The 20,420-nt window shown below is 50.1% G+C and overlaps 7 protein-coding genes across 7 annotated transcripts; 5 read left to right on the top strand and 2 right to left on the bottom strand.

Moving 5' to 3' along the window:
• Window positions 1-1,138: 1,138 nt before the first annotated feature.
• VTN77DRAFT_4434 (uncharacterized protein) lies at window positions 1,139-1,768 on the top strand (the record flags this gene model as incomplete). Its single annotated transcript, XM_069420493.1, has 2 exons — window positions 1,139-1,282; window positions 1,367-1,768. The coding sequence occupies 2 exons, from the start codon at window positions 1,139-1,141 to the stop codon at window positions 1,766-1,768; spliced, it is 546 nt and encodes a 181-aa protein (XP_069277827.1).
• A 1,358-nt stretch (window positions 1,769-3,126) lies between these two features.
• On the top strand, window positions 3,127-4,213 carry VTN77DRAFT_4433 (uncharacterized protein; the record flags this gene model as incomplete). The annotated part of the gene is made up of 3 exons (XM_069420492.1): window positions 3,127-3,178; window positions 3,245-3,677; window positions 3,733-4,213. 3 exons carry the CDS (start codon window positions 3,127-3,129, stop codon window positions 4,211-4,213), a joined length of 966 nt encoding a protein of 321 aa, XP_069277826.1.
• Window positions 4,214-5,046: 833 nt separating this feature from the next.
• Window positions 5,047-6,289, top strand: VTN77DRAFT_4432 (uncharacterized protein; the record flags this gene model as incomplete). The annotated part of the gene is made up of 2 exons (XM_069420491.1): window positions 5,047-5,587; window positions 5,661-6,289. 2 exons carry the CDS (start codon window positions 5,047-5,049, stop codon window positions 6,287-6,289), a joined length of 1,170 nt encoding a protein of 389 aa, XP_069277825.1.
• Window positions 6,290-7,161: 872 nt separating this feature from the next.
• Window positions 7,162-7,722, top strand: VTN77DRAFT_4431 (uncharacterized protein; the record flags this gene model as incomplete). Its single annotated transcript, XM_069420490.1, has 1 exon — window positions 7,162-7,722. One exon carries the CDS (start codon window positions 7,162-7,164, stop codon window positions 7,720-7,722), a length of 561 nt encoding a protein of 186 aa, XP_069277824.1.
• Window positions 7,723-7,799: 77 nt separating this feature from the next.
• On the bottom strand, window positions 7,800-12,872 carry VTN77DRAFT_4430 (uncharacterized protein; the record flags this gene model as incomplete). The annotated part of the gene is made up of 3 exons (XM_069420489.1): window positions 7,800-7,995; window positions 8,050-12,436; window positions 12,866-12,872. The coding sequence occupies 3 exons, from the start codon at window positions 12,870-12,872 to the stop codon at window positions 7,800-7,802; spliced, it is 4,590 nt and encodes a 1,529-aa protein (XP_069277823.1).
• Window positions 12,873-13,714: 842 nt separating this feature from the next.
• Window positions 13,715-15,996, top strand: VTN77DRAFT_4429 (uncharacterized protein; the record flags this gene model as incomplete). Its single annotated transcript, XM_069420487.1, has 8 exons — window positions 13,715-13,734; window positions 13,797-13,821; window positions 13,905-13,916; window positions 13,980-14,382; window positions 14,438-14,599; window positions 14,659-14,755; window positions 14,811-15,882; window positions 15,973-15,996. 8 exons carry the CDS (start codon window positions 13,715-13,717, stop codon window positions 15,994-15,996), a joined length of 1,815 nt encoding a protein of 604 aa, XP_069277822.1.
• A 1,618-nt stretch (window positions 15,997-17,614) lies between these two features.
• VTN77DRAFT_4428 (uncharacterized protein) lies at window positions 17,615-20,220 on the bottom strand (the record flags this gene model as incomplete). The annotated part of the gene is made up of 4 exons (XM_069420486.1): window positions 17,615-18,676; window positions 18,729-19,809; window positions 19,863-20,017; window positions 20,080-20,220. 4 exons carry the CDS (start codon window positions 20,218-20,220, stop codon window positions 17,615-17,617), a joined length of 2,439 nt encoding a protein of 812 aa, XP_069277821.1.
• Between the last annotated feature and the right edge of the window lie 200 nt (window positions 20,221-20,420).

The raw sequence follows: 20,420 nt of genomic DNA, 5'->3' as shown, positions 1-20,420 counted from the left end.
TCATCCCCTTTCTTTCCAGATTGTACAGTAGAGTAGTAGAGGGTAGAATTGATCAAAGTCCAGACTTTATCAATCCACGGAGTTTTTAATTCAATATCTTTTTCGAAGTTTTTCATGGATTCTGGTTTCTATTACGTGGCTGAAGAATTATTCAAGTTGGATCATAACGTTCCTTATTATTGGCAGCTTGTCTAAATCAACATTGGAATGTGACAGACCATCCGTTAAGCAGGGAATACAGACCCACAGCCACGGCGTGATATGCTATGCCACTGGGATAAAGGCTCAGAGTACCTTAAATCTCGAAGAGAGCGCATTCCTGGAGTTATCCTTAGTTATCCTCAGTTATGCATGATGGATATACTCTCGACTTGGAATGGAGTCAGATGCCAATGGTTGATCGTTCCTGACGATTTCGCTTGCCACATATACAGATATACAGATACTCCTCACGTCGATTGGTTGGTGGGACCTGCTGTCAACAGACTCAACACGGTTATGGAGAGGTCCTACTCCGTATACGTGACTGTACGCTTGAATAGACGTCAAGTCTGGCTGTCAAGTCTCCCTGTCATGTCATGTCAGCAAGCCAAGCAAAGCCACACATAGTTTCTCTCGGAAGATCGATCGCTTCACGTAGGAAAAGTGCTCCGGGTGGTTGGTAGTCCTTCATTCGTATTGTATCTTCAGCATAGAGAGGAATGAACCTGTCTGGCAGACCTATGATAAAGTTAAGACAGTCTCCTTCTGGCATCTCTTTTTTTTTCTTCGAGTTCTAGACTTGTTGCTTGTATAAATTTCTTTCCGTAGGAAAGAGAAAGATGTAAGCCTGAACACAGAACGTTCAACAGAAGAAAAAAACCACCAACACTTATTTTAATCCTTGTCATCATTCCGAACGGAGGCAGGCAAGTAGGTAGGTCTTGACGATCACTCACCACTCTCTTCACAGTCTATAAAGACAGGAGCAGAGATCGTCCTCGTCTCGTCTATCACCGGTTCTCCACATAAACCACGTCAGCTATTCAATATTATTACCTTATCTCATTGACATTGACACCTACCTAGTGGAGCCTGAATAGACTGTTTTTTTTTCTTGAGGAAATCAATAGAAATCTCAAGTGTCGGGGAAAAAAAGATGGTCTCCTCATGGTTCATCCTTGCCCTAGTCACAGTCTCCTGCGTTGTGCAGGCTTATCCGATTCGACTGCATGAAGAGGAGCATGACCACGCGCATGCTGATGCCCCTTCTACTGGGTTGATGACTCGATCACCTGATCCGGTACGTTTGTCGCTATTCAAATTGATAGTCGAATGACTCTGGCGGCATGGTATCAAGACTAACAGAAGATTATTCAATTCGTAGAGACTCAAAGACCCCTTCGATATCGACTCGTTGCTCGCCGGCATAAACGACATGATCCCCACGGACGGTGATATCAGCCAATGGATCGATAGTGCCATTCGCCAGGGGCTGCACTATGACGAGAACAACGATAACAACAAAGGGGATGAGAATTTTAAGGATAATGATGTTCATATCGTGGCTCCTTTGAACACAAACAGCAGCAACAATAACAACAACCTTGCACCCGCCACGCAGGGTAATAATCCGACCTCCAATAACAACAATAGCCCAAATGACGACACAAAGAATAAAAGCGGTGATGACAACAACAAGGATCCCTTTGGCCTCAAGTCGCTACTCCCCTCGTTGAAGTCGGTCTTCAATGGGCTAAATTCGGCTGATGAGGTCGTTCCGAACTGAATTGAATTAAAAATCAACCAATTTAATTTAATTCAATTCAATTGCTGAGATGGGAGAGATTCGTGAGAGAAGGGAGGGGTTTTTTCTGTGTCGAAATCAAAATCGAATTTATTCGGTAGGAGGGATATGTGCTGGAATCGATATTTCTTGTTTATTGAACTGAACTGGACTGGACTGGATTGGACTCAGCAGGTGAAGGCGTTTGTCGGTTTGTCTGCGTTATTCTTGATGAGAAATGATACCATACCACGACGATATTATAGTATATTATTCTCTCTATTCTACCTGACTCTTTCTTTCTTTCTTTTTCTGCGGTTCAGTTGTCATGCTCATTCTCATTGATGTGATAATCAATCAATCACATCTACCTGGATTCTATCTGGTATCGTGGATCCAAACGAGCAGCAATACAACATGTAGTTAGTCAGTAATAAAATAAATCGATCCCAATTCTCTAATAAAAATCTCTGCAAATCTGCAACCTGTCTCTCGGGATCGTGAAGTTAGTCTTTCTTCGGGTCTGGAATGAATGAATGGTATATGGGATCCTGCTGTCCCTTCGCACTGAGAAATCCGAAACCGCCATACTGCTTTAATTCCGATGGCTGCAGATACGGATTGAAAGGACGTCCGGAACGCATTACTAATCCATCTATCTACTCCGTACTGCATACTCCGTATCTAACCTTGGGAGGTTCTGAAATTGGTTTCAGGATGGAATGGATCATGACAATGGAATTACCGTTCTCCGCTCCGCCACTGCTCGTTCGGTCGGAGTTTACGCTTAAACCCGCACAGTCTCGACCTGCTTCGGTCGTGAGTTGTGAAGTTCGTAACTTGATTAGCTCCTGTGGCCAGCCTCCTGCGGGGCATGCAGGACTGTGACTTTAGCTTAGCTGCGCTGCCGCACTGCACCCGCCTGTTGACGTCGATGCTGTCGATGCCCCTCGTCGAAATGGAACTGCACTTGGTGGATGCAGGACGGCCCGGAGATTCCAGGTCGTCCGTTTCATCAAGTTAGGATGGAGATAATCTTCGGAGGTGTGTCCAGGATTTAATTTTATTTTTTTTGTTTTATTTTATTTTTGGTTGGTGATGCAATCGGGGGGAAAAGCATCGACTCGAGGCGTTCTATGAAAAAACTCCATACTGTTCCATACCTTGGGTGGGGTTGATTGCAGTATATAAAGGGCGCCTTCCGTATCGCATCGCTCATCTCGATACAAGCTTGGTTCAGCGGACACCACGCATTTGATCTGTTGCTTTATTACCTTCTTTCTCGTTGAAAAAAATTTCCAATTAGCTCTCGCAGAAATTCGTCTGAGACTGCGTCGTAAATTTCTCCTCTCATCTCAACAATGCCTACTCTTGTTGGAAAGGAAGTTGGTACGACGGGCTACGGCCTTATGAGTAAGTCTGAGAGACCCCAAAAAATTCCATACTACTGCTGTTATTGACGTCGATTAATGTGAATAGGGATGACATGGAATCCTCAGCCTCCGCCCAAGGAAGTCTGCTTCGAGACACTCAACACCGCCCTCGACCTCGGCGCCAACTTCTGGAACGCCGGCGAGTTGTACGGCACGCCCGACTACAACTCCTGCCACCTGCTCCGCGAGTACTTCACCAAGTACCCCGAGAAAGCCGACAAGGTGGTTCTCAGCATCAAGGGCGGCCTCAAACGCGGCACCCTCATACCCGACGGTTCCGAGGAGAATATCCGTCGCAGCGTCGACGAGTGCTTGAAGGTGCTCGGCGGTACCAAGACGATTGATATTTTTGAATGTGCTAGACAAGATAAAAACACGACAGTTGAGCAGACGGTTACTATTCTGGCGCAGTTGGTCAAGGAGGGCAAGATCAAGGCTATCGGCTTGAGTGAGGTGGACGCTGAAACCATCCGTCGGGCGTACGTATTTACCTAGACAGATTACAAAGGGACATGCTGACAGATTGCTGTACAGACACAAAGTCCACCCCATTGCCGCCGTGGAGGTGGAATTCTCGCTCTGGGCGACCGACATCCTCCACAACGACGTCGCCAAAACCTGTGCTGAACTCAACATCCCTATCATTGCCTACTCCCCCTTGGGCCGGGGCGTCCTGACCGGCGAGATCACCAAGTTCTCCGACATCCCCGAGGGTGATTTCCGACGACTACTTCCCAAGTATCAGGAGGGGACTCTGCAAGACAACCTCAAGCTGGTCCACGCCGTGGTAGACTTGGCGAAGCGCAAGGGTCTCGCTCCCGCCCAGATCGCGCTGGCCTGGATCCGGACGCTCAGCAACAAGCCTGGCTTCCCGACCATCATCCCGATCCCGGGAGGCACCACCAGCGACAAGGTCACTCAGAACATGCAGGGAGTCGAGACTCTGTCGGATGAAGATATGGCGGAACTCGATGCTATTCTGAAGACACATGAGGTGAAAGGGGCCCGATACTAAGCTACGTCCGAAGAGGGTGACGTGCACATATAAGAAACTCCGATAGCTGTGTTTAATACCCATATGTATGTATATACATGCATCTATAATAAATATATATCAGCTATAACAGCGGACGATTGGATGAAACGTATTTCTGTCAATACAGCAGTTAGCAAATGCGTACGCAACACTAAATGCCACTATCTGAGATAGAAAGAAACAAAAAATTGTATCAGATCAAGTGTAGAAGGTGTCCACATGCAATTTCACCCATTGAGGGGAAATTGTCAGTATTGCAGAATTCACTTTTTGCTCATCATAAGCAAAAGAAAAATGGACGAACAAAAAAGTAAGCAATATAAAATAATGTGAACTTACCTACAAAGGAGCAAGTCGGTTGGCAAGTTGGTGAAGAGAAAGTTTTAGTAAATCATCACCCGAACTGTGACAATGGCTATTGTTAATGCGGCACATGAGCACATGAAAGGTAAAAAGCGACTCTCCAAATAGCCAGATCAAGGTAAAGCAACAGCGATAGCGATAATAGCGGAAATACACCCGTAATAGGAGGAATTTGCCTGCTGGACTACTGAACAAAGCACTACCTTTGAATGAGGTGGCTGGTACAAAGACGGTGGAAGTAACGGAAGAAAGAAAAAGTTGACAGGATGCGTTAAATAGCCTCATCACGTGCTGCGGCCTGCCTCGATACTCGACAACGTCGACGCCGGTCACACCGCGTCCGAGGGTTTTCCAACTCGAACCTACATATCTCTTCTTACTCTTTGTCACATTCTCTCACCTAAACTCTCGACCTCTGCAATCTTTTCTCTCCCCTAACTCCACTGACCATGGCGGAATCACCAGGCTCCCCCCTCTCCTCCATCGCCTCGGACGAGCTGACCGAGGACATCAAGCTGGACAAAGATGAAGCTCACTCCCCATCAGCATCGAACATGCCCCCTTCCAAGCGTCGTCGCACGGGTATGGCCTCCTGGGATCCCCATACGCCAGACATGATGTCCTCCGTGCACGAAGAGAACCTGCCAACCTCCCCCTCGACCTCGATCTCGTCCGACACGTCCGGCGACATCCCCAATTCGCCGAGTCTGGTCGCGCTGATCGGCGGCGGGCAGGACGATGACTACAGCGGCCAGGGCGGCGACCAGGTGTCGGTCTGTCGCTGGGATGGCTGCGAGGCGGGCGATCTGGGCAACATGGACGACCTCGTCGAGCACATCCATCGCGACCACATCGGGACAAGGCAGAAGAAGTACTCCTGCGAATGGATCGATTGCAGTCGGAAGGGGCAGACGCATGCCAGCGGGTATGCGCTGCGAGCGCATATGAGAAGCCACACGCGCGAGAAGCCGTTCTATTGCATGTTGCCTGGTAAGACAACCCTTAGAAAGAACAATCTGCTAAACTGTTTGGGAGATATGTCTAACTGTGCAATGATTTCTAGAATGCGACCGCAGCTTCACTCGTTCAGACGCACTCGCCAAACACATGAGAACGGTCCACGAAACCGAGGCCCTTCGACCCTCCGACCCAGTCCCAAAGAACCAGACGCTGTCCTCCCTCAGCGCGGCAGCAACCCCAACCACCAAAGTCCAGCGCATCAAACTAAAACTCTCCTCCCAGCCCAAGGAAGAAGGCGGCGAGCAGAACATCAACATCAACGTCAACGGCGAAGGCGCGGGCGCGGGCGCAACAGCCATCGACCCCGAAGACCTCGACTCGATCCCCCTGCCCGAGTTCGGTCCCGAGCTAGGCTTCGACGAGCACGAGCTGTCCCTGCGTCCGAAGGAACTCTACCGCCTGCTGCGTCGGCAGATCCACTGGGCAGAGCTCGAGAACGCGAAGCTGCGGCAGCAATGGGAAGAGGAGATCGAGCCTCAGCGTTTCGAGGCGTGGCGCGCCAAGGAGGCCATTTTCGACGATCTGATTGAGGCGGAGATGCGGCTGCATAATGTGCTTATGGAGCAGCAGCATGACAGCAGCAGCAATAACAACAACAATGATGCTGGCATTGTGCCGAATGGACAGCAGAACGGTGTGCAGTCTACTCGCACACAAGCCGTGTCTACATAATGTGAAGTGGTGGACTCTGCCCTAGGCACTTCCTTCTATTCTGATTAATTTAATCTCTATGAGGCTACGGGTGATCTGTTTGACAAACTGCAAGGCGTAACGGGGTTTGATTTGCTTTTATTTGATTTGACCTGGTTCGGCATGGCATGGCATGGTAATGGACCGTATGGTATGATATCTATCTCTGACAACTCTGCGCTTAATCATTCTTTGCTTTTCTTCTCAGCCATGCGTACATACATGTACTACTCTGTCTGCTGTCTGCTGTCTGTATTGTATTTCTATCTTCTGTCTTCTGCGAGCGAAAATAAGGAGAAGGTATTAGGAAAAACAGGTCAGGCTTCTTGACTTCCTTTCTCAATCAATCAGCAAAACCAATGGATATATCCAGATAGATTGATGGAGGGATGGATCTTAATTTTCATCTTAATCGATGATAACTATCTATTCCTATAGGTCACTGCAGATGAATGCATTAATCATCACTGCCCAGGTAGACTCCTAGTTTGAAGGTATGTACTGTGTACATTACATAGCTACATCCGCTACCTCCCTTGGCCTGTATAGTCCCAGTTACAGTACAATTATTATAAGGCCCTACACAGGAAAATAGCCTAGCCATCTGATACGGCAGTAAATCATAGCATGCATTTGTATTGTTTGTATGTTCCGTACATGTACACGTGGACTTTTAAAAGCCATCTCATCTTTTTTGTTGGTTTTGTGCCGGCCTGCCTCCCAGCGCATCAATGGCATCTATGTCTTGGAAATAAACAAAATTGAAAACGCCAGTTGGAAAATGGTGATGTCAGAAACACACACACAAAAGAAAAGGCAGCAAACCAAACCCTTGCCAAACAAACCGTAGATAGATGCTGGATGATGCCACCACCAGGGAAAAAAAAAACTCCTTTTTACTTACAGGTAAGAAAATAAAACAAAAAAGCAAAAAGAAAAAAACTCCCCCTGACCCAACCAACTCCTCGAAAGGAGGGGGGTCAGGGGAAAGTGGTGAAAGAAATGCTCTTTTTCTTCGGCCCCCTGTCGAAAGTACTCCGCAAGACCCAACATCTCCAAAAGGAGGAGGTTCAAGGGAATACAATCGACAGGGGGCCGAAGAAAAAAAGAGCATTCCCTTGACCCAGCATCTCCTCGAAAGGGGGAGGGTCAATGGAATAAAGAAAAGAAAAGAAAAGAAAGAAAAAAAAAAAGAATATCAACGGGAGAAAATAAATCGTACACCCATACATCATGATGGCTGGCAGCTGCCCACAAAACACATGCCCCGCCCCCAGTACGCCTTCGCCATGCAATACAGGAACATGCTTTATGCAAACGCACCATTCAACAAACACCAAGGCTCAAAATGCAACATGCGGCGTCAATATCGAGAAATTAGTCAAAAGTCGCCAAAGATTACCCGGACAACGTGAAAAATACAGAATGAACAAATGGTAGACGACAGCGCGAGCAGTCCGCCGAATATCAATGGTAAAATATCTTGCAGTGATCAGGCACCGTTTGCGGTAGCCTCCTTCGTTGCGGCAGCTTCCTTCGTTGCAGCAGCTTCCGTCGTTGCAGCTTCCTTCGTTGCGGCCGCCTCCTTCGCCGCTTCCTGATCGGCAAGAACGATCTTGTGATACATCTGCTTCAGCTGGTCTACTCCAGCTTCACGATTTGGCCAATAATGGTCCGCGACATGACGCCTGATTCATCGTCAGCAAGCCTTCATCATATCAATCGACGACCAGGAATCTCACCAAAGCCGATCTTCCAACCCCTCCACAGACTGCCCTTCTAAAGTGTCCTTGATAAAATCTCCGATTTTTCGTATTAGATTCCGCAACTCCCGAGCACGAGCAGCCTTATTTGGGAAGTTCGCCTTGGTCACGGTAGAAACCTTCTCCAAATCCTGCCGAATAGGATCGAAGAACATGTCTTCCATGCCTTCTTTCCCGGAAACGCCATTGCTGCCGCTCCGGCGCCGACTATCATCATGCACTCCATTATTCATGCGCTTGCGAACCTTGTCCTTGTCCGGTCGGGCGTCGGACTTGGGAGTATTCCCGCGTTCAACACTATCTCGAACTCCATGGGTCTGAGAGCGTTGACGGGATCTATCTCCTTCACGATGACCTTTTCGGACATTGGGAGGTGCGGGAGACGCGGACACGCTGGTGCCAGCTTGACGGTTGGCGGCATTCTTCTTGTTGGTCCGGTGATGATTTTCAACGGCTTTCTTTGCCGCAGCATTCGTTCCATTGTTAAATTTGTCCTTCAAAACAGAGAGCAGATAATCAGCGCGGCGGACCAGATGGACAGCTCCGGGAGATTTAGTGGATTTATCGGCTGCGTTCATGCGTTCGTTCTTCTTATCTACCCGATGCTCTTCCAAGAAAAATTTGTCGCCAAGCGCAAGCTCAGGGTCGTCACGGATTTGTGCCCAAGCCCCATATCCATGTCGAGCAATACCGACACAAAGCATTCCGTCTTCACGTGCGCCCCACGAACAGGAATAATCGGCCTTCTTAGAGGCTTCCGGTATACGAAAGCTCTTGGGATCCGAAACGGCCGACGTAACCTGTCGAAGCAGACGCATCTCCCCAGGACGTTCGACAATAGTCCACGCATTGAGTCGCTTGACTCCATGGAGATCAAAGAGGACCGCCTTCCTCTCTTTTTTAGTCGGCACTTTTCCCTCTTGCTCCATAGCCTCCATCCTCTCCGTATCTTGCTTCACAAGCTCAGCGGCCTTATCAGTAATCTCCCGGAGAGCAGCCCTGATGGTATCCTTGTCACGGCCAACAAGGCGTGCCTCCCGAATGAGTTCCTCCTCACAATCGTCAATATCACCGTATCTCAAGAACGCACGCAATAAGTGCCGATATTCCTTTTCGACCAAAGGTCGTTTGGGGTCCAGCTCAGCCGACTCAGATTCCTCAGCATCGGCATTGACCTGTGCCCGGGCCTGGCGTTTCGCCTTACGTTCTTCCCGTTCATCGCGTCCCTCATTTGGAGCGTTGCGTTTCCGGGGTTGATTCTGTTCGATCACCTCGGCGAGATAGCGCTCATCGGCCTTGCGCTTCTCTTCGGCCTTAATCTCTTCGAGCTGTTCCTTCGGAATTATGTCATCCCAGCTCAGGTCATCCACTTTGATATCAACAAACTCAAAGGCCTTGAGAAACTCTTCGCCACCGTCCGCTTGCAAGCTCTCCGCTTGCTCGGTTTGATGTAATTCGGCGTTGGCCAAGACAGAGTCAATGTCGAGTTGTTCCAGTTTCTTTTGGTTGCCAGTCTGTTCGAACATTTTCTGGCCACGTTTCTTGAGAATCCGAGATATGTCTTCCGTGCCCGTGGGTTCACCCACAGCACGGGCCATCTTGCTCTGGAGCTCGGAGGCCTCCTTGTCGGTTACACCTCGCTGAATGGTAATGAATTCCAGTAGAAGTTTGTTTCGCGCGCGCTCCAGGACCTCTTCCTCAATGGTATCCTTGGAGACAAGACGATAGACACTCACAGGTTTGGTCTGACCGATACGGTGTGCTCGGGCCATGGCCTGCAAGTCGGCCTGAGGATTCCAATCTGAATCAAACAGAATAACAGTGTCGGCAGTCATAAGGTTGATGCCAAGCCCACCAGCCCGGGTTGACAGGATGAACGCAAAATCGTTACTATCCGGAGCGTTGAAGTGATCGATTGCGAGACGACGGGGTCCAGCGGCAATTGTGCCGTCAAGCCGTTGATAGGTGTAGCCTCGATATTCCATATACTCTCCAAGAATATCAAGCATCTTCACCATCTGACTGAATATCAAAACACGATGGCCATCCCGCTTTAATTTGGCGAGGAGCTGGTCCAGGAGCATCATCTTGCCACTGCTGGTGATCAATGCCCTCAAGATGTCCTCGCGGCGAGTGCTACCTTCTAAGAGCTTCGCCTCGGCATTAGGAAACATGAAGGGATGATTGCTAGCCTTTTTCAATTCCATCATGATATTCAGAAGCGATTGCTTCTGGCCCTTGGCTCCTTCGTTCAAGGCAGCGTAGTTCTTTGTCAGAATGTTTTTGTAATATTCGAGTTGGACATCAGAAAGCTCAACCCGGATGATCTTCTCCGTCTTCGGAGGCAAGTCAGTCTCAACCTTGGACTTCGTACGACGGAGGATGAAAGGTTGGATAGCTTCGGTAAGTTGGGCGAGCTTTTGAGAAGCAGCTTCCGAGTTCAAGTCCATGTCGACATCGATGTCGACCAGGCCTGGATTCAAAAAATCCATGAGCGCAGACAGCTCTGCCAGGTTGTTCTGAATCGGAGTGCCGGTAATGAGAAGCCGTGCGGGCGCCCCGAACTCTAGCAGCTTGGCATAGAGCTGCGATTCCCGATTCTTGAGTCGATGTGCCTCGTCCACGGCCAAGAACTGCCATGGGATCTGACTCAGAAACGACGAGTCGAGCAACACATACTCGTAGGTAGTGAGGAGGACGTTGAACTTGGGCTTCCGGGGATTGCCATCCACCAAGAGTTCATACTCTCGGATAATGTTCCGAGCCGTTTCATTGCCATTGTAAACCACATAGTGCAGGTCAGGGGTCCAGTTGTCAAACGTCTCGGCCCAAGAGGGCATAGTAGACAGCGGAACGACAACGATGAAGGGGCCATCCTGCTTTCGGACATGGCGAAGCCAGCTGATGAACGCAACGGTCTGAACAGTCTTTCCCAGACCCATTTCATCAGCGAGCACGACGTTGCGATTGCGAACCCAGTTGAAAGCCAGGAAATTCAGGCCCTTCACCTGGAACTCCTTCAGCTCGCCGTTATGCAAAAAGGACGGCGTGGTTTTCACGGGCTCGAAGCGGCTCCTAGTCGCTGGGTTCATCTCTTTCTTGTTACAGGTAACTTGACGAGTGGAACGGTCAAGGAAACGATCCAGCTCACGCAACGCGATCTCCTTGACGAGTGCCTCGCTCTCCCAAGTGCAGGAGTCGTAGAATAAACGCTTCCATTTCACAAAGTACTCGGGACCGTCCTCGCCGTCACGGCGCCCTATAATGCGCTCGACTTTCTTGTAGTCTTCTATAGCCTCGATGTCACGTTCCCGATCAAGATTCCACTTCTCCTTCTCTTCAGGAGGAACATCGGGGTCATTGTTGAGGCGCAGCTCCTCGGCAACCTTTCGTAGGTAATTGTCCACTCGGCGTGTGCTGCGGCAATTCGCCAGGGTTTCAGCAGTCTCCCAACTGGCGTGATAGTGGGACTTGCCCTGCCACTTGATGTAGAACTCACAGTCATGTCTAGTGACTTGGTTCTTCTTCGGGTCGAAACCCTCCTTGAAGCGATGATCGAGGACAACGTCCACAGCAGGACGATCGTCTTCAACTGCATTGACCCAATAATTTGGTGTCAGATTATCGGGATCATCTTCGAACATGTCATCATCCGACTCTTCATTGTAGGTCGTAACTTTGGTAGCGTTTCTAGTAGAGAAGCGGACTTCGGGCACATGGTGACTTGATGCAGCCTGGAACTGTCGACGTTGCTTGGCCCTGGATGCACGAGCACGTGGCCCGCCGTATTCGTCACTGTCTGATTCGGAGAGTGACGATTGAGTCACCGACCGAGATGGACGCTTCGAGGGCTGCTCGGATACGTTACGACGACGTCGCTTCGTGCGCGGAGCAACTTCGTCTGAGTCGGAATCAGATGAAGATTCAATGATCGGACGCCGGGTTGTTCGAGCGCGAGCGCTTCGACGAAGGCCATAGAGCTCTGGATTCTGGCGCATGAATTCCACCTCATCTACCATGGGTGATTTACGCTTCGTTCCACGGCCAGAAGCAGGAGAAGCAGCGTTGTCAGATGTTGACGAACGAGTATTGTCATGTTCGTTCGTCTCAATTCCCGAGTCTCTGGTACTATCGCCAGAGTTCGAGTCCCCGGTTTCAGACGATTCTAGGCGGGCCGCATCATCGACGGCGGACTCATCGACGCCATGAGTTTCGGACGGATCAGACAGTTCGCTGTCGACATCGGTCATGACGACATCTTCTTCTTCTTCACTGGAATGGTCAGGAGACGAGGCACGGGAGTATCCATTCGGTAATTGCGTCACCGAGGACGGTTCGGAAGCAGGAGGGAGCACCATGCTAGCGGCTATGACAGGGACGAGTCAGCATTGCCATTCGAATAAGGCCAGGACAGCAGAAAAATTGGTGGGAATGAGTAGAGGGAAGATATGCGACCACAAAAACAGCTCCAGGAGAAGGGGAATTGGTAGTATAGGAAGGCTAGGGCAGCAGATGTGATGGATGGACCTTGTTTGGATGAAACTTTGATGGAAAGGACGGAGTTTGATGACGGCAGGACGACTACCACGCAAGGCAGGGCAGGAGAACGCAAATGAAGATGTCAGATGGAGAAGAGAGACATGCTACAATCCCCAACGATATTCCGATAGCCCTTGGAGCAAGAGAGAGAATGACGTTTTGGAGGTGCTGGGTGGGTCGACGCCGGGGAAAAGGTACCCCAGCCGAGCCCAAGACGCGTCTGGAAATCAACACAGCAAAAGCAAAAACGGCTTACAGTCCATAGCGTGGTGACCCCGAAACGGGGGGTTATGGAGCGTCTCAATGCTAGCAATGAGAAAGGAAAAAAGAGGGTGGGTGTGGTGTGGGTTGGTGGGATTGTGGAGAGAGGACTGGAGATCGCGAGGGAGAGAGTAAGAATACGAAGGAAGTCAACCGGGTGTGGGTGGTGGTTGTCGAACAGCGAGTCAAGAGCAGAGAATCGGCTTGGGCGGTGCAGCGGCTTTGAGAGCCGTGGGTGCCTGAGGCTGCCAGCCAACAATTCACTGCCTGGCCTGGTTGGTCAGTGAATAGTCTCGGCACCAACTGGGCAGCCGCACCGGAGCACCATTTCTGGTCTAGTGTGATGGTGTTATGGCGGTGCAGTGGCTTTTCCATCACGTGCTGGCACTTGCCCTGAAATTTACTCCGTAATTTGCTGCCTGTGGCTGCCTGTTTGCACAGTTTGTTTGGAACCGCCCCGCAGACCATCAGCCAACCAGAGGCCTGCTGTTCTTGATTGTTTTTTAGATGCCTTAGGCGTCTCCCCTGTGGCCACTGACCACGGACCGCTCCACCATCCCACAATACTGGCCAGTTTTTACAGCGTGTTGCCCCTCCTGCACTCCACGCCTTCAACCATCCTGTTTGACTGGCACTCGTCAAGTTGTGCTCTGTGCGGAGACTTCATTCTTTGCATTCTGCCTGCAGTTGTGGCGGTGGCCTCACAACTTTTCAATAGAAAAATCTTTCTCTGACGTAATTTGACTGTCTTGGTACGTTCCCGTTACATATATTTCTGCAATGTGTGCATGAATCTAATCGCTAACAAGTTGGCAGATTCCTGTGATCACAACCAGCATCCATTATGTCGGACAAACTTACCAGGTAAAGAAACCCCAAAGACTTGATGCAAATGGTATCAAAATGCTGATCATCCGTGTTTATAGGGTTGCTATTGTCAATAGTGACAAGGTCCGCTTGCGATACCTATCCCCGCCTCAGCCCCTCGCCATGAATGTATACGGTGCTAACCCGAGTCAATTTTCTATCTACAGTGCAAACCCAAGGTACGATTGGATCAGAACACAAAGTTCAAAAGGCGAAAAACCGAGAATACTAATGGTCATTAGAAATGTCGGCAAGAATGCAAGAAGTCTTGCCCCGTAGTCCGGACAGGCAAGCTGTGCATTGAGGTCACCCCCGATTCCAAGATCGCCTTTATCTCGGAGCGTCTCTGCATCGGATGTGGTATCTGTCCGAAGAAATGCCCTTTCGGTGCCATTCACATTATCAACCTGCCTACCAACCTGGAGACGCAGGTGACCCATCGCTACTCGGCCAACAGCTTCAAGCTCCACCGCCTGCCCATGCCACGTCCCGGCCAGGTTCTCGGTCTCGTGGGAACAAACGGTATCGGGAAGAGTACTGCGCTGAAGATCCTGAGTGGTAAACTTAAGCCCAACCTGGGACGATATGATGACCCGCCGGATTGGGAGGAAATTCTCAAGTATTTCCGTGGTTCCGAGCTGCAGAGTGCGTTTGCCCATCACAGATGATTGTATGATGTCCCGATACTGATTGTATCCAGACTACTTTACAAAGGTGCTGGAGGACAACCTGAAGGCGGTTGTCAAGCCACAATACGTCGACCAGATCCCTAAGGCCGTGAAGGGACCAGTGAAGAATGTTGGACCTCTCATCAAGGCGCGTGCTCAGTTGGATAACATGGATCACATCATGGAGGTTCTGGGTATGCGATGCCTACATTTGTGGATTCTCTGCAAGGGTCCAGTGCTTACGAGCAAATAGAACTCAAGCAGGTTGCGGATCGTGACATTAGCCTTCTCTCTGGAGGAGAGCTCCAGCGTTTCGCCATTGGTCTTGTTTGCGTGCAGCAGGCTGACGTGTAAGGATCCCTCATGTCGCCTCAGTTACCGCTCTAGATGCTAATGGCTCCGTAGCTACATGTTCGATGAGCCATCTTCTTATCTTGACGTCAAGCAACGTCTCAGCGCAGCCCGTACGATCCGAGAGTTGCTGCGGCCCGACGACTACGTGATTGTAGTCGAACACGACTTGTCCGTCCTAGATTATCTGTCTGATTTCATCTGCGTGCTCTATGGCAAGCCGGCCGTGTACGGAGTAGTCACTCTTCCCGCCTCCGTCCGTGAGGGTATCAACATCTTCCTGGACGGCCATATTCCCACGGAAAACCTGCGTTTCAGAGAGGAGTCCCTCACTTTCCGGATTGCCGAAGCTGGAGACGAGTTTATGGTCGACAAGGCCCGTGCATTCAGCTACCCGGCCATGGAGAAGACCCTGGGCAACTTCCATCTCAAGATCGACGCGGGAAGGTTCACCGATTCGGAAATTATCGTCATGATGGGAGAGAATGGAACGGGCAAAACGACCTTCTGTAAGCTGCTTGCCGGTGCCGAGAAACCCGATGGCAATGTCTCTGTTCCCCGCTTGAACATCAGCATGAAGCCCCAGAAGATCACACCCAAGTTCCAGGGAACGGTTCGCCAGCTGTTCTTCAAACGTATCAAGGCCGCCTTCCTCAACCCGCAGTTCCAGACCGATGTGTACAAGCCTCTCAAGATCGATGACTTCATTGACCAGGAGGTTCAGAACCTCTCTGGTGGTGAATTGCAGCGTGTCGCCATTGTCCTGGCTCTGGGTATTCCGGCGGATATCTACCTGATCGACGAGCCTAGCGCTTATCTCGACTCCGAGCAGCGTATTGTCGCGGCTCGAGTTATCAAGCGGTTCATCATGCACACGAAGAAGACGGCGTTCATCGTCGAGCACGACTTCATCATGGCCACGTACCTGGCTGATCGAGTCATCGTGTTTGACGGCAAACCTTCCGTTGATGCTCATGCCAACGCGCCTGAGTCCCTTCTTACGGGTTGCAACAAGTTCCTTCAGAACTTGGATGTGACGTTCCGCCGTGACCCCAACAGCTACCGACCTCGTATCAACAAGTACCAGAGTCAGCTGGACCAGGAACAGAAGTTGAGTGGAAACTACGTATGTTTTTCCTTTCTACTTTGCTGCTATAAACCCCACATCTATCCCCGTTATATGTTATTCAGCTTTGGCTAACTGTTCTCCAAACAGTTCTTCCTGGAAGAAGAGAGTTGAAAAGGGCGTCCCACGTAGATATCATCGCGATCCTCACTGGTATGATGGACGCGACTCATACAATCGGCGCCACGGGTATCGGGGGACAAAAAATGGCGTTCGGTTCGTAGCATTTTCCGGCGTTGGCAGAAGGTCTGGGTCCCGATCAGGGAGGCGTCGTCATCTTGCCGGCCTGCCGGATGATGAGGCCTCGGGTGGGGAGGATGATGATGAGGATGACATGACATCTTTGGCAAAGGACAATGGCAGACGGCGTGTCACTGTCACTGTCACTGTCACTAGCACCATTTTTCCCGATGTCGACCCTCTATCGTCGATGTACTGCTACATGGTACAGTATGTACAGTACATCATGCTCCTCCTGCCACCCTTGACCTGATTAATCAGGAGGAGGTCAGACAAAAGGAAAAGGTTTTATAGGGTCCTCTTAAAAAGCAGTTCCTTGGACTGTTCCCTGGGATAAGATGAGATGAGATGAGATGACTGTTTATTGTTTCTACGCTGCATCATAACATAACCAATAGGTTCGATTCAAAAGAAGATTTTGGGAGTTATGTCGCAAAGCAAAGACCATATGAGTGAACTCCAGATAAGATATCCATTGAGATGGAATACAAGACAAACTTGTTCAGGAAGCAGAAATGGGATAGATAGGCTATTCAATATCGTCAATTGTTGTCATCCGATGCAATCAATCAGTCAATCAATATTCTTCTTGAGGAAGTAGCTAGTTAGTCCTTGATGGCTATTTAAATCTCTTTTCTGTGTGCATCCGTTTCCTCCAAATTATTAAGATTATCTATCCAACTAGGTGACTACATACATACATAGGTAGTTAGGTAGTCTCGTAGACACTCGTTTTGATGCAACGAACGGGCTCTATCTGAGATCTCAGCCCAAGGATCTGATCTGATTACTTTCTACTCTACTGAGTCCTCTTCCTCCTTTCTCATACCGTTGATTATCACGTGCTGCTTATCTATGTAAAGTATGTCTTCTGAAGCAATGTCCGGGATCCTCGTCGGGTTGGGTTGGACGGACGTTACTTGTCTCGACTCGACTCCATCACTTGAGTGGGAAGTGAAGAATGTGATATATTTATTAGGGACCTAAGTAGGTAGCTTGGTTCCCAAGGCGATGACAACAATAAAGATTCGCTTGACACTTTCGAGCACATAGGTATCATACGTATCCACTGGTTGGTACTATACTGTACTGTACTGTATGTACATTAAGTCAATTTTCTAAAGGTAATTCATGATTATAGATATTATATTATATTGCTCTCAGAAGATCTTAGTCTTTGATGAGAAGGGGCTACATATCATATAGCTGATTGTCTGCACGACAATTTGGCCTCATTTTACTGTATAGCAATCTACGGGCAGCTCAGCTACAGCGGGACCTGACCTTATGTCTCCACATCATTTCTACAAGCTTCTTGCTACGGAGAAAAATCTACAACGAGCACATGACGGAATTAAAAAAAAAAAGCTTACAGTCGAAGCAGAGAGAAAAATGAAGATTACAAGTTGATATTGCTTCTCGAAAGACACAGATTATAAAACCGGGAGTAAGAAGTACTTACAACAAATTACTATCCCGGCCCACGGTCGATTTAGTCCTCCTCGATCTCTCCCTCCTCGCTTCCAGAATGGACCGCCTTTTCTTCCTTCTTCGTTTCGGCCTCCGCCACAGGGGTTAGTTCTCTCTCCCGAGAGCGGCGCTCCCGGTCCCGATCTCTCCTCCGGCTACGGTCCCGCGATCGATCCCTCTCCCGGTCATCGCGTCGGTACCGCTTGGCTCCGCGGCTGGCGACGCTCTCGGTGTCGCTGTCCCGTCTACGGCGGCGATCGCTACTTACCGTGCTGCGAGTGTCAGCGCCATAATCTAACTCGTCACGGCTTCCGCGCGGATCGGCGCGGGTGCGGTAGAGTCGTTCCCGTTCCTCCTCCCGATCACGCCGTTCACGCTCGTAATGACTGAGCGCGCGGCGGTCGCGATCCCGCTCACGTTCGCGGTCCCGGTCCCTGTCACGGATACGGTCGCGATCACGGTCCCGGTCGCGATCGTCTCTTCGGTCACGAATGGGAGAAAGACCACTGGCTTTCCGGTAAGATCGCTCTCGATCCGCCTGGGCTTTTCGACGGTCCGCTTCGTAAGGATCAGGTTCGGGAGTGCGACTGAGACGAGTCGAAGGCAATCTGCGCTCTCCCCGATAGGACTGACCGTTACGGTAGTCGCGTTCGCGATCGTAATGGTCACCGCGGCGAGCAGCACGATCCCGTTCGCGCAGTTCACGCTCTCTCTCCATGTCTTCTTCCTTCTCCTTCAGACGGCGTATGACTTTTTCGAAGGCGCTCTGGCGGAGCTCATCAGATTCCAAAGCTTTATACTCTTCAAACTTTTCGAGTCTGGGTCGAACTTGTTCCCACGTATCAGTGGCTCGCACGGGTGGGTCAAGATGCTTGATACGCGAACGTAACGCGTCTACAGCACGACGTTGATGGCGATCAGCCGCATGCTTCTCGTCCTCGCTACGCCGCAGCACCTTCTCCTGAATACGCTGAAAGATCAGTTGAAGAGTATCTGAATCAATGTTTGCTGTACGGCGGTCAGTGGCCATCACAGACGTGAACTCTTCGAACGTAGTCTTCGGGGTTATCTCATAGCGTTTGTCCTAAAGCTTGAAGTTAGTCCTGTCCACTAAGCCATAAATAGAGATGACTCACATCAAGAACATCCAGGACATCATTTCGCGGTCCTCGCAGCGACCGTTCTTCTTCTTCTACCATGTCCCAGAATAGATCCAAAGGAGTCGAACCAGGTTGACCCAGCATTGCTACATACCGAGGGTCATCTTTAATCAGAGGGTAGATATTCATCCACTTGCTGCCGGCTTTGATCTTGCCTTGCGACCGAAGCTCTTTCAGGAGCTCGATGAACTGTTCACGGTTATGGCGCTCCCTCCGCGCCTTGGCAGCCTTTTGCTGTTGGCGTGCGTCATTGAAGCTCCGCTCAAGGGACTTGATATGATTCTCGAAAGCGGTCAGAATATCGGATTTGCTCAGGGTCTTGAACTTATCGTCGTTTTGAATCCTCTCGTTAGACTCCAAGACCCCCTGCACCTCAGACCACCGGGTGTATGGCCCCAGATCCAGAGCCTTCAAGATTGTCACTAGCTCATCCATTGCGGCCTTCCGAGTCACGGCCTCTTGTTCGATGTGGGCCTTTTTAAGCTCCATGATATACTCTTCAAAAAGCTGCCGTCGCTCATTCTCATCATTGGTGGACCTGAATATTGTCTCACCTTCAATGATAGGTCGGATGGTCTTCCAACGGCTGTAGTGTTTGATTTCAGGATGGCTCTTCAACATCGTATTGAAATCTGCGCGGAGTTTAGCGAATCTTTCTTTCGCTCGATCCCGTTCCTGCATCCGGACCTCAGCCGCATACTTCTCAAAGGCAGCTTTGCGGTCTTTGGGGTCTTTCAGAGCACGATACTGTGGGTCCTTAATCGTCGCGCGCATTGCCTGTTCCCAGCTCCAGTCGGGCTGGACATTGTAGCGTCGCAACATCTTCATAAATGCGTTTTCTGCTTCTTCAAAGGTGCTATACTCTGGTTCAGTCTGCTGAGTAGTAGCTGCGGATGCAGCTACTATGCCATTTGTATCCAACGCACCATAGCCACCGCGTCGATCAGCCACATTTCGGTCGTGTTCATCGCGATCACGTTGCTGCTGTTGTTGGTGCTGCTGCTGCTGCGGATAGGGGGAGAAGGTGCTGGTTCCACCGGCAACGAACGTGGGGGCGCTGCGAGACGGTCAGATTAGAAAGTCATATAATAGGTTTTTTTATATCCTTACCCTGCAGCGGGTCCTGAAGCAGCATGAGCCTGTGCAAGTGCAGTCTTGTAAACTTCAGGCATCTCCCAAGTGCTCTGCTTGGTTTCTGTGTTGTACCAATACTTCCGACCACCTTCCGCCGTATACTCTTTCCATGGCTGGTTTGCTAATGCGCGCTACAAGTAAGAAATGTCAGCAAATCGAGACACGAGACTGAATGTCTGCCAGAGAAACGAACCTCGACAGGGGTCATCAACTCGAAAGGCTTCGCCCACTGTGTTTGCTTCGTCTGCACATTGTAGTAGTATACCCTTCCATCGGCATTCCGAGCCTCCTGCCAGAGGCTCGGAGTCCCATGCATCCCATTCATCGGATTCATCGCGAATCACCTGTGGTCTCTTGCTGTGTGATAAACTTGAACCTGGAGCTCCGCAAGAGGTTGCGGCTTACGCGACTGAAAAGAGGCTTGGTGGCTGGTACCTGGTAGCCTCACGAGCACACTAGCCACATCCCGCAAAGGCGGTAGACGGTGTTTGTCTATGTTTGCACCTGGGGCTACACTGTACGGAGTACACATCA

The sequence above is a fragment of the Rasamsonia byssochlamydoides genome, assembly GCF_041956645.1.
Source record: "Rasamsonia byssochlamydoides strain NRRL 3658 unplaced genomic scaffold VTN77scaffold_30, whole genome shotgun sequence".
Lineage (NCBI taxonomy): Eukaryota > Fungi > Ascomycota > Eurotiomycetes > Eurotiales > Trichocomaceae > Rasamsonia > Rasamsonia byssochlamydoides.
This window is presented reverse-complemented; position numbering and strand designations above follow the sequence as displayed.